Source organism: Musca domestica, unplaced genomic scaffold, assembly GCF_030504385.1.
Source record: "Musca domestica strain aabys unplaced genomic scaffold, Musca_domestica.polishedcontigs.V.1.1 1, whole genome shotgun sequence".
NCBI lineage: Eukaryota > Metazoa > Arthropoda > Insecta > Diptera > Muscidae > Musca > Musca domestica.
Genome location: NW_026712114.1, coordinates 29,804,426 through 29,821,021, shown reverse-complemented (window position 1 = coordinate 29,821,021; position 16,596 = coordinate 29,804,426). Strand labels below are relative to the sequence as shown.

General features: G+C 36.4%; 1 protein-coding gene across 1 annotated transcript in view; it reads left to right on the top strand.

Annotated features, from left to right (window-relative positions):
* Positions 1-16,596, top strand: part of LOC101896863 (uncharacterized) — an 86,542-nt gene that overhangs the window by 63,707 nt on the left and 6,239 nt on the right. The window contains exons 4-9 of the mRNA XM_005177432.4: positions 2,673-3,179; positions 7,908-8,068; positions 10,927-11,128; positions 14,203-14,454; positions 14,525-15,468; positions 15,545-15,769. Of these exons, the coding sequence (XP_005177489.2) occupies positions 2,719-3,179; positions 7,908-8,068; positions 10,927-11,128; positions 14,203-14,454; positions 14,525-15,468; positions 15,545-15,769 (2,245 nt within the window). The 5' untranslated portion in view covers positions 2,673-2,718. The remainder of the gene's footprint in view (positions 1-2,672; positions 3,180-7,907; positions 8,069-10,926; positions 11,129-14,202; positions 14,455-14,524; positions 15,469-15,544; positions 15,770-16,596) is intronic.

The window sequence follows — 16,596 nt, the reverse complement described above, 5'->3', positions numbered from 1 at the left end:
CATACCTCTCTCTATCTCTCACTGTTTGAGTAATTTTTTGCAAATCCAAAAAAAAAATAAAAAAAATATTCGTCAAAACCCTTAATTAAATAAGCCACATTGCCACACAATATTAACGGTCACAATATGAGAATTCTGTTTTTTTTTTTTTTTTTGTTGTATCTCTTTTTAATTTCAAGATTGAAAATCTAAACAAATCTTAATGGGCTAATTAGATCTACAGCCTTTTCTGTGTTATTTGCCTGTGTTTACTTTTTTCTCTATGGCATTTCTTTTGTTCGCTTAGGATAATTATTTAATAAACATAGGTTAGAGCAAAAACTGACAGCATAATTAGCAACGCCCAATTCTGCCGGTGTCGGTGTGTGTTATGTGACGCCTTGGCCTGTGAGAAGTTGGATTTTGATGAGAACTCATAGTGTGAGATATAGTTGAAGATTATTGTTAAACCTAGCTTCTTAATATCTGCAATGAAAACAAAAATGCAGGAAACAAAGAATTTACCCACAGCCTCTGCAACAAAAATAAGCCAACTTAGAATTAAAATAGTGTGAAAAGAACTAAGCTGAGAACATTAATATTTGGTGAAGGAAAAATTGCAATGATATTCTCGCAGGTTGTAAAGGTTCACTGGGAACGCTTCGGGCAGAAATTCGAAATGAACTGCAATTCGTGAAATTGTATCAAAACAATCAGACGTTGTGAAACATATTTCTTCACAGGTCGATCCTTAAACATGACAACGATAATTTCGGAAAAAAATTCTAAAACTTTCAATATTATAAGATTGAAAATGCTACAAAAATAATTGTAAACATTATTATTAATTTTTTTTCGAATGCAATTAAAAAAGTTTCTTAATGTTGCAGGGTGAGATGAAAAAAGTGCAACCATTTTCAGTCTGCAGTCATTTCTATGCCACTCGTCCGACAGCTGTTAAAATTATTCCAGTGGCAGCTATTTTTTACACTATTATGGATTTTATGATACTTGAAATATTTTTATATAAAAACCAGTAAAGGAAGTCTTAAAGTCGGGCGGGGCCAACTTTATGATACCCTACACCACTTTGCTAATTTAGTAGAGCTCCACATAACAATTAAAAGTGTTTATAGGAGAATTCAATCATACACGCTATGATTTGAATTATAATTTAAAGTTAAAAGAACTAAATATGCCGAAACATTTGTATCTTTTAAATTCGGACTTGTATTGCCCATTTGGTTTGAAATTAAATTGAAATCGGATAAAAATATATGTGGGAGCTATATCCAAATCTGAACCGATCTCGATAAAATTTGGCAAAGATATTTCTGAGCTGTATTTGATATATTTCCCTGAATATCATTGTTACGGAGTGCATATTACGGCTGTGAGTAACATATATAACAAATCGGATGAACAGTATATATGGGAGCTATAGCTATATCTGAACCGATCTTCAACAAATTCGGCATACTAGCTTCTAGACTCAATTCGGTCGTAAGTGCCAAATTCCATCCCATTTGGACAAATATTATACATTTGGTGCACAATAAAAGGTAAATCGGACGAAGTAATATATGGGAGCTATATCTAAATTTTGACCGATTATCTCCAATTTCAATAGGGTTCGTCCTTGGGGCAAACAAATGATTTGTGCAAAATTCATCTGGATAGAGAAATAAATGCGAACTGTACTTTGTTTACAAAAATACATGGACAGACGGACGGACATGCATAAATCGACTCAGAATGTGATTCTATGCAGATCATCAAAAGGAACTATCGGTCTATCTCGTTTCCTTATGCCTGTTACAAACAAATGCACAAAGACATAATATCCTGGCCACCATGTGGTGTAGGGCATAGGGTATAAACAGAATTACGATGCTTGACTTTTTTTAAATCCACGACCTTGATGCTTGAAATATTTTTATAAAAATGTTAAATATTTTTTTTTTAAAAATCCACGATTTTGATGCTTAGCATTTTTATTACAAGTCCTCCGATGGTGTTTGGAATATTTTTTTTTTTTATAAAATTCAAGATTTTGTCTTTTCGATGCTAGTAAAATAATTACGATTTTTTTAATAAGCAAATATTATTTAACTGATGGTCCTTTAAAATCTACTGTTGGAGCTGCGCCAATCCTAATACTGTTCTCAAAAATCCTACGATTATTCTTATTTATTTATTTATTCACTTCTAATTGTGATTCTCTCCAAACCCTCTACCAGATTTATATTCCTCTGCAAAGTCATAGGAATTGATTTAAAGTTTTGTTTTTCCGGTTAGACCTCCCAACACCAGCTGCACTACCATTTGTGTCAGAATTGAAATTAATTGAACACTTTTAATAACCGTTATCCGTACTATAAACTTGAAAAGGAATAAAATTCTTAATGGCTAATAAAACTAAAAGCGAAATACCCCACAGAGAGTGGGAAAACTGCTCTTTCATGCCAAGATAATGGAGGCAAAAAAATAAAAAAAAACAACAAAACCACCACACATGGTCGTTTGTGCAGCCAGCCATAAAGAAAGAAACGACCAAACAGCTAAATTACATTAACGCATGCGAAATCAATGCATTAATGTGTCCGAACACTAATCATAATATTATAGCACTCATTAATATATTTTCAATGCAATTAAATTAAAATATTTTCTCTTCTCCTTTCTCTTTGCAGAAGAGGATACCCCACATTGCAGCACATACACACAAACACACTCACAATGTTTCTGCGTAAAAGTCTAGTATTTTTTATGCTTTTCCTGGTGCTCAGCTCAGCAACGGCGGCACGTAAAACCAAACGTCCTGTTAAGCCGGCCAAAACCTTCCCTCGCACCAATGTAACACCTTCACCACAAGCAGCCGCCAGCACCAGCAGCAGCAGTACCACCACCACCGCCCAACCCGCCATTAGTTCTACAACATCGAGCACAGCAGCCCCCCTACTCAAGACGGAAAACGTTAGCATTGAGGAAGCTGATTTGCCCGGAAATATTGTACAGAATGACAGCGAATTGCCAAAACCATTGGAATCGGCTGCAGCAGCAGCATCGGCCATCAACGGAAATGCCCAGTTGCCACAAGAATCGAAGACAGAAAAGCCAATGGCTGAAAGCGGTAATGGCGGCGGTATGGTTGAAGAAGAATGTGATCCGGATATGATTGGTTTTGAAATTATAACGGGGTAAGTGGAGAGAAAATGAGTGGAAAATTATAATTATTACTGAATCAGAGAATGAAAGAGTGTTCAACGAGTGATATATCAATTGTTCAGGTTTGTGTCTTAAGTCTTTTGTTAGGGGGCACCTGTTGGGCAACCATTGTCGTATCAATACCCGTGAAAAGAAAGAAAACTAAAATTATATAATAGAAAAAGACAATCAAAATAAGAAGAAAGCTGGCTATTTGTCTTGTGTCGGTCTTTATCAAACGAGGTGGGGTCAAATGTCTTTTGTTTAGAACAAAGAGAAGCTATGAACATTCAAAAAGAGTTACATAAAAAGTAGACAATAAAATAAATAAAAGATTTTTCGAAGTTTGTACTTTCGCTTATTTAAATCAAGTTCGTGTTTTAAGTCTTTTGTTTTATCAGTGATGGAAAAAATATGGTTTTAAATTGAGTTAAATCAAACTTGAAGTCTCAATGATTTAACAACGACGCTCAGGCACAGCAAATGAAGCTGCTCCAAACAAATAAAGAAATCCGGGGCTTAAGAACAACATTTAAATGTTTTCATAAACTCGGAGTTATGCATCGAAATTCATGTGCATGGTTACCAAATGCTTTCAGATGCAATTTCAGATTATACAAGTCTACCGGGAGAGATAAAAATCAGCAACAAAGTCAAATGCCATAATTTTTATATTTTTTAAATTTTGTTGAATGAAAGTAACAAATTTCGAAAATAGCATCAAACTTTAGAATAAGTTTAGATTTGTTCGAATTGTTCACATTTGGCATGAATTATGGCCTTCAAACGGCTAATGAAACCGTCACACGCTGCCCTTATGTTGCTTTGCGGTATTTTGGCCCATTCCGGGCAAAGCGCTTGCTTGAGGTGATCGACACTTTGATATTTTTTAGTGCTAACCTTGCTTTCCAAAACACTCCAGACACAATAGTCCAACGGATTGGTATCCGGAGATTTTGGTGGCCATTGTGCGCTGGAAAGGAAGCGGGGAACCTCATTTTGTAATAATTCATGGGTGGCGTGTGCTGAGTGCGATGGTGCTAAGTCCGGTTGGAATGTCCAAGTTCTGCATCCAAAATGTTTGCGTGCCAAAGGCTTTAATACATCCTCCAGAATATTTCGCAATAACATTCGGAATTTATTCTGATGCCAGGGTCGATTAATACGAGCGGAGAGCGACCATCGGCTGTTATGGCAGCCCACACCAGCACCATGGCCGGTGCTTGAGTTCTGGTGGCCAACAGGAGGCGCACATTTTCAGCTTACCACTTTGTCAAGTAAACACGATTACTTGACAATGTTTACAAACTGCTGGACAACGAATGTTTTCTTATCGAAGAAACCGAAATTCGGCAGTTAACCACTTTCGGCCAAGCGAAGCATCTCTTTAGCGCTTTTGAGTCTATGTTCTTTCTGTTGCGGTGTAAGTTCTTGAACTTTTTGACATTTCAATGGCTTTACCCCGAGCTAATTTTTCAATTTTTGCCGAATGGAATATTGCGATATGTTCTGCTCACGAGCCATTTTTCGGCCACTTTTCGAACCATTTCTGCTGATGTTGCTTTGTCACGGTAACGAGCGATGGTACGAGACACAAAATATTTACTCACATTGAAATGCTGGAGTGCTCTAACGATAGCCACTTATGGTGTTCCAGCCAAAATTTAAAAAAATCCCTCGGGCTACTCTATAAAAACATTTATTCACATTTATATACTGGAGTACTCTAACGGTAGCCACTTGTGGTTTTCTGGCCAAATATAAAGAAATCACACTATCACGCTTGAATTCCATCAAGAATAACTTTTGTTCTGGAAAATTCTGGAAAATAATGAGCTGTCACTGGAATAATATTAACAGCTGTTGGACGAGTGGCTTAAAAATGACAGTAGTCTGAAGTTGGTTGCAGTTTTTTCTTCTCATCCTGTATATGTTAAAAATTTGTAAAAAATATGTGTTTTAAAGATCGTCTATCAATATTGTCTTTTAACAATTTTTTTTTTAAGCAGCCATCAATTATATGTATAGAAACGCAAATTTTAATAGCGGTGAAATTTCTTTATTTATGCAGTTTGTATAGAACAATAAGAAAATTTCGTAATCCTCCGCATATGATATTTTATAATCCAAAATTAGTTTGCCATTGTTCTCATGCAAATAGTTTCCCATACAAAAACTATTCGTTTTTAACAACTCAATAAAATATGCATTTTAAAATGATAATATAAGCGTAGCAAGGGGTTAACATATTATCATTCACTCCGCCAATTTCGAAAATAATATTCATAAATATTTCAAACATTATTATCAACGAAAATTTATAGTCATTGAACTTTCAATTTCATTTTATTGGGAAAACGAAAATCGTTTCAACTTAAAGCGCTAAATATCTATTTTTACGCACAGTCATCTTAGCTGGGGATGGTGGCGATGATGATGGGCTCTTAGTGTGGTCGTAGATACAAAAAAACATACGTTTTCATTTCTGTATTTGTTTTATTCTTCTTTGTATGTTTTCACATCTTAGGCAACCATTTAGATGAAAGTTCAGCAGCACTTTAGGTATTAAATGTGATTAATGCTACCATTATGGAATTAGAACATATTAAGGCGTTAAACAATTAACTACCGTAATGTGCCACCACCAACGGCGTTGCGCGTTTGTGTGTTGGTAAAAAAGAGTTCTAGAAAACCAAAAGAGATGGGAGGGAGGGAAGAATTTGAATTTATAATAATTATAGCATTTGGAGGTATTTTAATTGATTTATTGAAATGGTTAGGGAGTGAGAGAAAAAACAAACGTCTGCAGACTTATATTGTGGGAAAATAAATTTTTGCTTTGTTAAAGAATATCAAGGGGAGTGAAGAATTTATAAATTAATATTTATTAGCCTACAAATAGAGAAGATCGGCAGAAGTGATTACAAAAACGTGTGCATTTACACCTAGGGAGGTCTATCAAATTTGAATATCAAAAAAAAAAAAAAAAAAAAAAGGAGAAAGACGCAGGATGGGCCTCTTCTAGAGAAAGTCCTTTCAGGGCATTCCTACAAATAAGCTAGTATTTATTGGCCTACAAATAGAGAAGATCGGCAGAAGTGATTACAAAAACATGTGCATTTACACCTAGGGAGGTCTATCAAATTTGAATATCAAAAAAAAAAAAAGGAGAAATACGCAGGATGGGCCTCTTCTAGAGAAAGTCCTTTCAGGGCATTCCTACAAATAAGCTAGTATTTATTGACCTACAAATAGAGAAGATCGGCAGAAGTGATTACAAAAACATCTGCATTTACACCTAGGGAGGTCTATCAAATTTGAATATCAAAAAAAAGGAGAAAGACGCAGGATGGGTCTTTTCTAGAGAAAGTCTTTTCAGGGCATTCCTACAAATATGCTAGGTTGATAAAATTTTACTTAAATGTATATTATGTCTGCGGTATTTAAAATGGGCCATGTAGGTCCATGTTTTGGTATAGCTCCCATATAGTGTTACCATCCGATATTAGGTATTTTGAGGATTTTAGCGACATTATTCAAATTTAGTATTTGAAGTTCATAATGGATACTACAGCCTATGGCAGAAAATTGTCTGTGCAGGTCCACGTCTTCGTAAAGCCCCCATATAGCGGTACCTCCCGATATTCGGTATTTTGATGATTTTAGCGACATTTTTCACCGGAATTGTTTCAAATTTGTTATTTAAAGTTCGTAGTGGATACTACAGATTATGACAGAAAATTGTCTGTGCAGGTCTACGTTTTCGTATAGCCCCCATATAACTGTACCTTCCGATATTCGGTATTTTGATGATTTTAGCGACATTATTCACAATTTTTTTTTCAAGTTTCCCATTTGAATATTGTAATGGTATTGCAATATGACAAGACTTGCCCATGCAGGCCCACGTCGTCGTATATACCCTAATATAACGGCTACGTCCGGTAAATTTAAGATTTTAACAGAATTTTGAACTGAAAATTGAAAATTGCCAAATTCGTTTCAAATGGTAGAGGGTAGTCAAAGTTCGGCCCGGCCGAACTTACAGCTTTTTTACTTGTTTTACTTTGAATTTTAGATCTGTTTTTAGAAATTTCAAATTTAAATTCCCCCTAAATATTGAAATTTTCAAATTAAAACCCCTAATACTAGAATATGTACATTTCAGTTGTTTGTAATACCTAGAGATAAGGAATCAATGTATAAATTCTTATAGATTGAGGACCCCTAAACAACAGACTTAAGACACAAACTTTATTTTTTATCTACAAGAAAACTAGTATATCATGCATTTGCCTTGTTCTTCTTGTATTCCACTCAATGTCATTAAGATTTTTTACGTATTATAACAAATCCTTATCATATCAATCATAGGACCTGGACAAACAAGCCAAATAAATGACCACACTTAATTTTAATCGTTTAAAACCACACTATTTAAAACCCACGCAAATCAGCATTTAATCCCATTGGCATATAATAAATTATGCAAAAAATAAGCCACCGTTTTAAACTCTGTGTCCATTTAAGCCACTTAAAACGGAATAGGAAATTTTGTGCAAAGATTTTATGCAACAGTTAAGACACCTCTTCATTCCGAGTTGTGCTTTATGCTCTTTAATTTAAGTAATAGGCCTAAGACAAACTACCGTCATGCACTTATGTTGTATATCTATGCTAACATTGTTTTTTGCGTTTTTTTCTTTCTTCTATTTTTGCAGTTATGTATTATCGGCGCCATCAAAAATGCTTGACACACTGCCCGGTACACTTATGTTGACCGATTGCCTGGAGGCCTGTCAGATAAATGAATCATGCAGCGCTGTTAATTATGAAACCGGACTCTGTGTATTATTTAAGACAACGGCGGACAAAACACCAGGTGAGTAACCACAAGATATATGATATCAGCGGATAGCAAGGGGGCGAATATGGAGTGGAGAAAGAAGATGTAAAAGCAGCTAAATCGCAATGAACAATAAAAGTAATTTTGCAAGCAGCAAAGAACATTGCGGTGTGCTCATATACCGAGTTAAGTTACGAAATGTAACTGGGAATAAAGTGCTTAGCAGTGTTCGGTTGGGGGGAGGTGGGTAAACAAATCGAGTTGGTCTGTAACTCCACTGGGCGGAATCAAAAATTTGAGAAACCAAAAAGAAAATATCTGAGGAAATAAGGAATAAAAAGTCTGAACAATGTAAGAGGCTGCATAGACGACCCTTAAGGAGTCTGTATGAACGACTGTTAAGGAGGCTGTAAAGATTACTATTAAGGAGTCTGTATGAACCACTGTTAAGGGTGACCGTTACAGAGACTGTATTGACGACTGTTAAGGAAGCTGTATAAACGACTGTTAAGAAGGCTGTGTAGAGGACTGTTAAGTAGGCTGTAAATTGGTCTGTAGACGACTTTTATAGATGTTCTATACACGACTGTTACAGAGGCTCTATAGGCGACTGTTGAAGGGTCTGTTGAGAAGACTGTTAAAGGGTCTGTTGAGACTATTAAGAGGACTTTAGAGACGATTGTTAGGAGGACTTTAGAGACGATTGTTAGGAGGATTTTAGAAACGACTGTTAAGAGGTCTGTAGAGACGATTGTTATATGGTCTGTAGTGACGCCTTTTATGAGGTCTGTTAGGGATTATGTTAGGACTTTAAACGAGTCTGTTTGGACGATTGTTAATGAGGCTGTGTGGACGACATGACCCATATAGAGGATTTCCCTGGAAGTGAAAAAGATTGGTCACTTTTGTAACTTCATCTCGAAAGAAAACCTTGTGGACCATGTGGGGCTGTTGAAAAGACTGTTAAAGCATCTTTAGAAGAGTCGATTGTTACGGAGGCTGTATGGACAATTATTACGGAGACTGTATGGACATGGCCAGCCAGAATATTTCCTTGGACCTGAAAGAGATAGGTCGTTTTGATAATTTCACCTCAAAATAACCCTACGGGCCATGTGCCTCTGTTGAGACGACTGTTAAAGGGTCTGTTGAGACCACTATTGAACTGTTTCTTTAAACGACTTTTAAACCCTTTAAAAGAAAAAAGAACCCCAAATAGACCTTACATCATTATACACGTGATGACTTTTAGAAGGTCTATTTGGGGGTCTTTAATGACATTAAAAGAGTCTGTTCGAACGACTGTTACAAGACTGTATGGACGACTTTTAAAGAGGCTGTCAGACGACTGCTTTGGTTCTGAGATTTCCAGTGTAAAACCACAAACAGATATACCATCTGCTTTAATGTCACGTCCCAACCAGAGGTTTTCCTTGGACCTGAAATAGAATGGTGGCTTTGCCAATTTCACCTCGAAAGAAACCCATGCAGCCCATGTGGTACTCTAATTTTTCTGGGAAATAAAAGCTATTTTCGGTTTTGAGACATTTCGTATCGCTCTCTTACTGTAGGTTTTTTGGGAAACCTTATAATTTGTCTGAAGACATGTTTGTGATTCCAATTTCCTTCTCTTGAGAATATTTCCCTATTTGATTCAAGGATAGGAAATCCTCAATACTAAGACGTACTTCTCTTCTGATCATACCGCAACCCATTCGACGGCAAGCAGTTTTCTTAACCTCAAGCCAATAAAACGCCAGAACACTTAGCTTCTACAATGCATAGTGAAAAAAAAAAAATAATGACAAGGAACAAAAAGCTTTTTACCATTCTGTTTTGTCATACTAACACCAAGCCCGAGACAAGCCCCTCAATTTTTATACAGAACTTTTTTTCAAAAACAAAAAAAATACCCCCATAAACTTGTCCTTGCTGGAGTATGCTGGAGGCAGTCAGTTTGCCGTATTTGTTGGCAAAACTTACGCGCCTGGTTCGTTCAAGGCATAAGTGTATATGTTTTGCTTTTGTATGCTTGTTTCTTGTAGCTGCTTAAGGAACATAAAAAATGACTTAAATTCAGGCATAGGCCTGCTTTTAATAACAGGTTTCCGGCCAAAAAAAATAAAAGAGACGAGGAGGGAACAACAAAACAGAAAATCCAAGTAACAAAATCATTTTTGTGCCAACGCCTTTAAACGGCGACAGCAACAACATCATGCAACGACGCACTTTGTGTGAGAAAAAACAACAACGAAACTTTAGGCCAGAAGAGCAAGAAGAGTAGGCTCTTGGCAAAGAGCTCTGTAAGTTTTCATAGAGGCCTTTATTTCGCTTTTGCGCAACACCAATAAACGACAAAACAGTCGTCCACATTTTGAAAGCCTTTTTCGTATTTCTTAACGCCTGTTAATTTTTTTACGACACTGCAACAACAAGTGCGTGTTGAAAATATGTGGTGTCTGCAGAATTGAAAGGCAACAAAGAAAAAAAAAGGCCAACTGCTAGCTGTTGCACAGAATGTGTTTTGGGGGCCAAAACAGAATGCGAGGTCCAGAACAAACTCGATTTGAGTTGGTTTTACACATGAAACAGTTAGGCACACACGTACAAACACAGACGCATTTTGAAAACACAACTAAATAAAACATAAAATCTGGTCCGATGGTGCGTAGATGCAGCTGCTGCTGAGCTGAGGACCATAATGATCATTGATTGGAAACCAGAAAAAAAATATTGGCAACTACATCTTTATACATTTGCTTTTCTTTTTCCCAGTCACTCTTTTTCCTTTTTTGTGTATATGTGTATCTTTATATTAATTTATGTCCCATAATTTTTTTAAATGTATTTTTTGTATTTTCATTTCTTTTCTCGTTTCTTTTTTATCTTCTCAGGTTCACTTTCTCGTTCCCAATTCCCTGTCTTCACCATTTACGCACAAAAATCTTGTTTGGGTGTACGTCCTTGTTCCAAGGCCTGGTGCATTGATCGTGTGCAAAACTATCGTTTAGTGGATCATGTTAAATCCAGTCAAACTGTGTACTCAAGACGCGACTGTTTGGAATTGTGTTTGGGTGAAACTGAATTTACATGCAGGTAAGTTTGGAGTTGCTGTTATTTGAATAACTTTATTTTTTTTGGGGGGAGAGCACAACTAGTTTTGTGCAGCAATGAAAGAAAAATCAAACAGTGCGTACTGTCGAAATGAAAGTAAATTGAAAACTAATCAAGAAAAATAAAGAGTTGATACATAAATTTAAGAAAAACAAGATTCCTATTAAGAATCCTGTTTTTCGAGTTAACAATAGCAAAAAAAGAATGGAGGTTTAACCCAAAAACATCTTACACAATAATTAATACTAAAAACTGTTTTTCGAAAGAAAAATTATATAAATACACCTACACACTTAGATTAAGAATCAAAAGATACCAAACAAAAAAAAGGTGATTAATAATTACACATACATAATTACATTCTTCCACTTATACATACATACACAATACAATTCTAACAAAAAATTCTTCTTCAATACTAACATAATCGTAAGACTACTGGGGCTCTAAGTCTTTCTAATGATAGAATTGTATAAAATTCATAACTTTCATCTGACCTAAGAGTCTTTAGATTCTAGATCATCTTTTTTAAAAAAAAGAAAGTTATTCCATCTATGCTTTGCTTTCCACAAATGGCATGCCTACAGGATGAGATAAAAAACAACAACAAAGTCAAACGGCATAATTCTTACAATTTTTATCTTAAATTTTATTGAATGAAAGCAAACATTTCGGAAATAGCATCAAATTTTAGAATAAGTTTAGATTTGTTCGCATTGGTCAACTTTGGCACGAATTATGGCCTTCAAACAGCCAATGAAACCGTCACACACTGTCCTAATGTTACTATGCGGTATTTCGGCCCATTCCCGGAGAAGCGCTTGCTCAAGGTGATCGACACTTTGGTATTGTTTTAGTGCCAACCTTGCTTTCCAAAATACTCCAGAGTCAATAGTCCAACGGATTGGTATCCGAAGATTTTGGTGGCCATTATGCGCTGAAAATGAAGCGAGGAACCTCATTTTGTAACCATTCTTGGGTGGCGCGTGCTGAGTGCGCTAATGCTGAGTCCTGTTGGAATGTCCAAGGTTTGCGTCCAAAATGTTTGCGTGCCCAAGGCTTTAATATACCCTCCAGAATATTTTCGCGATAATATTTGGCATTTATTCTAATGCCACGATCGATTAATACGAACGAAGAGCGACCATCGGCTGTTATGGCGACCCATACCATCAAAATGGCCGGCACTTGAGTTCTGGTGGCCAACCGAAGGGGCATATTTTTGGCTGACCTCTTTGGCAAGTAAACACGATAATTTTGTTTGCTTACAAACTGCTGGACAACGAATGTTTTCTCACCGGAGAAAACCAAATTCGGCAGTTCACCACTTTCGGCCAAGCCAAGCAACTCTTGAGCTGTTTTGAGTCTATTTTCCTTCTGTTGCGGTGAAAGTTCTTGCACTTCTTAGAATGTCAATGGCTTTACCCCGAGCTCATTTTTCAATATTTGCCGAATGGAATATTGCGATATGTTCAGGTCAAGTCGATCAAGTCGCTTCTATACTTTTCGAACCATTTCTGCTGATGTTGCTGTTTTCTTCCATCCACTTCCTTGACTTCGGGCTACGATACCAGTGCCAGGAGTGCGCTAACGATAGCCACTTTTGGTTTTCCAGCAAAATATAAAGAAATCACAGTATTGAATTACATCACGCGCTTGAATTACATCACGATAAACTTTTTTTTTCAAAATTCTCACCAAAATCTAAGGTCAGAGTGAAGGAACGATAAATCATGTATATAACTATTGTGAAAGAATGCAGAAACTTCGGCGTTTATTTACGGTTTATGTCACTGAGGAGTTCTGTTTATTATCACCACCTTGAAACCAAGTTAAAACTCGAAAACCAAAATTTATTCATTGTACTGGATGAAACGACGTTCTTGTGCACTAAAAAAATTAAAAGAATATATTTGTCGGCATCATATTTTTTCTACAGTTTAGAAAAAAATCTAAGGTAATCTCGTAATCTATAAAAATTGCATTGGTTACCACAATTTTTCAAAAACTGACTTATTTCGAAATATTAAACCTCGAAGCATGACATTTTCCCACATTTATTAAAATTCTCCTCAACCCCTTTTTAAAATACGTCTATAATCAAAATCGCAGACATTGTAGGCTGGATTTGCTTTAACATTTAGGCTAGTCCAATAAAGCAATGGTGGCCTCAAATTCGTGAAAAAGTTATTAATTTCACTTTAAAAACCTGCCCTAATGATTAAAGTCCGTAAACAATTCAAGGAAAAATTTTATAGGGAAGTTTATGGGACACGAATCAAAAAATAAATGAAAATTTATAAATGCTTTTCAAAAATATCCTTAAAAACGAGTCCAGTACCATCATATTAAACATAAGGTCCCTTCGTTGATTTCCTCTGTCTAGGCCTATCCTTCACTTTCTTGTTAATTTGATAACAAATTCCTAAATCATTTATTCATATATTTTCTTCAAACTTCGCCTCTTTCCAATTTTTATAATTTCTTAAGTCTTTACATTTGCTTCATTTTCGTTTGACTACTTATGTTCATCATTTTTGTTAGAGCTTTATTTAGGTGAAGGCAAATGACCATACGAGTCATCGCAGTGAACGCAAATCTCAAATACATGGAGAACCCATTGACTAACACATTAACAAAGATGTGAGAACATAGAAATGCGCTGCTGCTCTTTTTCCACTTGCATTTCCTATCTCTACAATGCAGTGATATTTCAATTCTGTCACTCACTCTCTCTACACTCAAAACATTAACACTCTTTCACAAAATCTATACACTTTATGAGATACATTTTACTAACACAACATTAGATAAGGTTCTAAATAAGCTGATAATTTTTTAATTTAAAATAATTAATTTTTTTCTTCATTTCTTTGTTTCATTTTCTTTCCCCTCTCTACTCTTTGTATACCTGCAATTCTCACGCTTTCTGCAACTTCTTCGCATTATATCACTCACGCACTCCCTCTCTTGCTCTCTCTCTCTAACTATCCATGTGTGTGTATATTTGGAATCGCCAAAACAACCCGCCCTTTTGCCTTTGTTCTACCAACTAGATCTGCCAATTATTATCGTCATTCCGGCCTGTGTGAATTGAGTGACATGGATCGTATTACCTTGTCTGGATCGAATAATGTGGAACCCTATGATGGTGCTGACTATTTGGAAAACAACTGTGCTGAGGAGCCCAGCAAATTGTGTGAATTTAAGAGAATTTCGGGTAAAATCTTAAAGACTGTCGATTCGGTGTATCAGGATATCAACTCGATTGAGGAATGCCGTGACTTGTGCTTGAACTCACCTTACAGGTAAATAATTTTGGGGGGAAAAATATAAAATTTTATAGGAAAGATGTACATTTCCTGTGCTCATTTCTAGATGCCATTCTTATGACTACAACGATACCGGTGACATGGTCTGCCGTTTGTCTCATCACTCTCGCTCCACCTTGACCGATGTCTTGGATCCCTATTTGGATGTCCCAGAGGCTGCCACCTATGAATTGTCTTCCTGCTACAATGTCTCAATTGAATGTAAATCCGGGGAAATGATTACCAAAATCCGTACCTCAAAATTGTTCGATGGCAAAGTCTATGCCAAGGGTGCCCCCAAGTCCTGCTCCGTCAATGTTAACAATTCACTGGAATTCGATTTCCGCATGGGCTACAATGACTTGGAATGTAATGTCCGACAATCTGCCTATGGCCGTTATATGAATGATATTGTTATTCAACATCACGATATGATTGTTACCTCCTCCGATTTGGGTTTGGCTGTCTCCTGCCAATACGATCTGACCAATAAGACTGTGTCGAATGATGTCGATTTGGGTGTGACAGGAGAAATTGAGTCCTCGTTGAGCGAAGAAATCATCATTGATTCTCCCAATATTATCATGAAGATCACCTCCCGCGATGGCAGTGACATGAAACGTATTGCTGAAGTTGGTGATCCCCTGGCCTTGAGATTCGAAATTACCGATCAAAACAGTCCCTATGAAATTTTCGTACGCGAATTGGTTGCCATGGATGGTACTGATAATGCTGAAATCACTCTCATTGATGCTCATGGCTGTCCCACCGACCAATACATTATGGGTCCAGTACAGAAAATGTCTCAGAATCGTAAATTCTTGGTTTCACAATTCGATGCCTTCAAATTCCCCTCGTCCGAAGTTGTGCAATTCCGTGCCTTGGTTACACCCTGTATTCCTCGCTGTGAACCTGTCATTTGTGACAATGAAGACTCTGTGAGTGGTGAATTGAAATCCCTGGTTTCCTATGGTCGTCGCAAGCGTTCCATTGTCAATGGCACAGATGGTGGTGAGTTTGGAAGAAAAAAATCTTTCAACATTGAATTGAAAATATTCATTTGTTTCCTTTTTTTTTGTAATTTCAGCTGAATACATGGTCTCCACCTCTGCCTTCCATCACCATGGCCGCCATCAACGTGATGTTAGCCAAAAATCTGCCGAAGATAATATTCTGCTGGTCCAGTCTATTCAAATTACCGACAAATTTGGCTTCAATCAAGAGGAGACAAATGCCCTGAATTCCTCCGATGATCATGAAAAGGTCTATGCCGGCATTGCCGAAGAATCTTTGACCTGTCTCAATGGTTATGGTAAGTTTCAAAGATAGCTTTTAAATTATCTAAAAACAGAAAAAAAAATCTCAGCATGCCACCTGTTGGCAAGAAAAAAAAAAAACATGCCTATTTTTATGACATTTCAAAATATTTCCATAAAAGACAAAAAAAACTGCTTAATCATTATTAAGAGTGAAAAAATATATATTTTCCTAACCATAAATCTCTCAGCTTCTATGCGCAGATCAAAGTGCCATAAAATATTATTTACAAGAGAAAGTATTTCAGGTCATTATTTTACGTAAATGTTTTTTATTTGTGATTTTTTTCCCTTTTTGTTTACGTCTCTTAAGCCTACATAAAAACGCTCATAAAGATCTTGGCCAACAATTCATTGTAGTATGTGTACCCACAATGATGCTGACAATGATCTGCCCAAGCGAGAGAAATGAAAAAAGGCTACACATAATGGCATATCATGTGTGTGCATGCATACATTATGGTCATCAAATGACCATTAAACTTGGCCATAACTCTTCCTTGTTTTGCTGTCTTCTTGAAAAAGAAAGAAAAAATTGATGTAAATAAAGCTGTTCCACAACATGTTTTTTTTCACAAGTGTGTGTGCATTGGTTTATTTTCTGCCTCCAACTCTCGCAGATCATTTGTTCGATGAAAACGCCAACATAATGATAAGGTCGTTTTGTGGTAATCTGTTCTACATTTTGACCATGGCAAGACACTTGCCGGTGAAAAGAGATAAAAAGGAAATTTATTATATGTAGAATTAGTTAAGTGAAGCCTAAGTTGATGGAGGTTTAATGATACAGGGGCCAAACACCCACAGTGTTTGTCGTGGATTT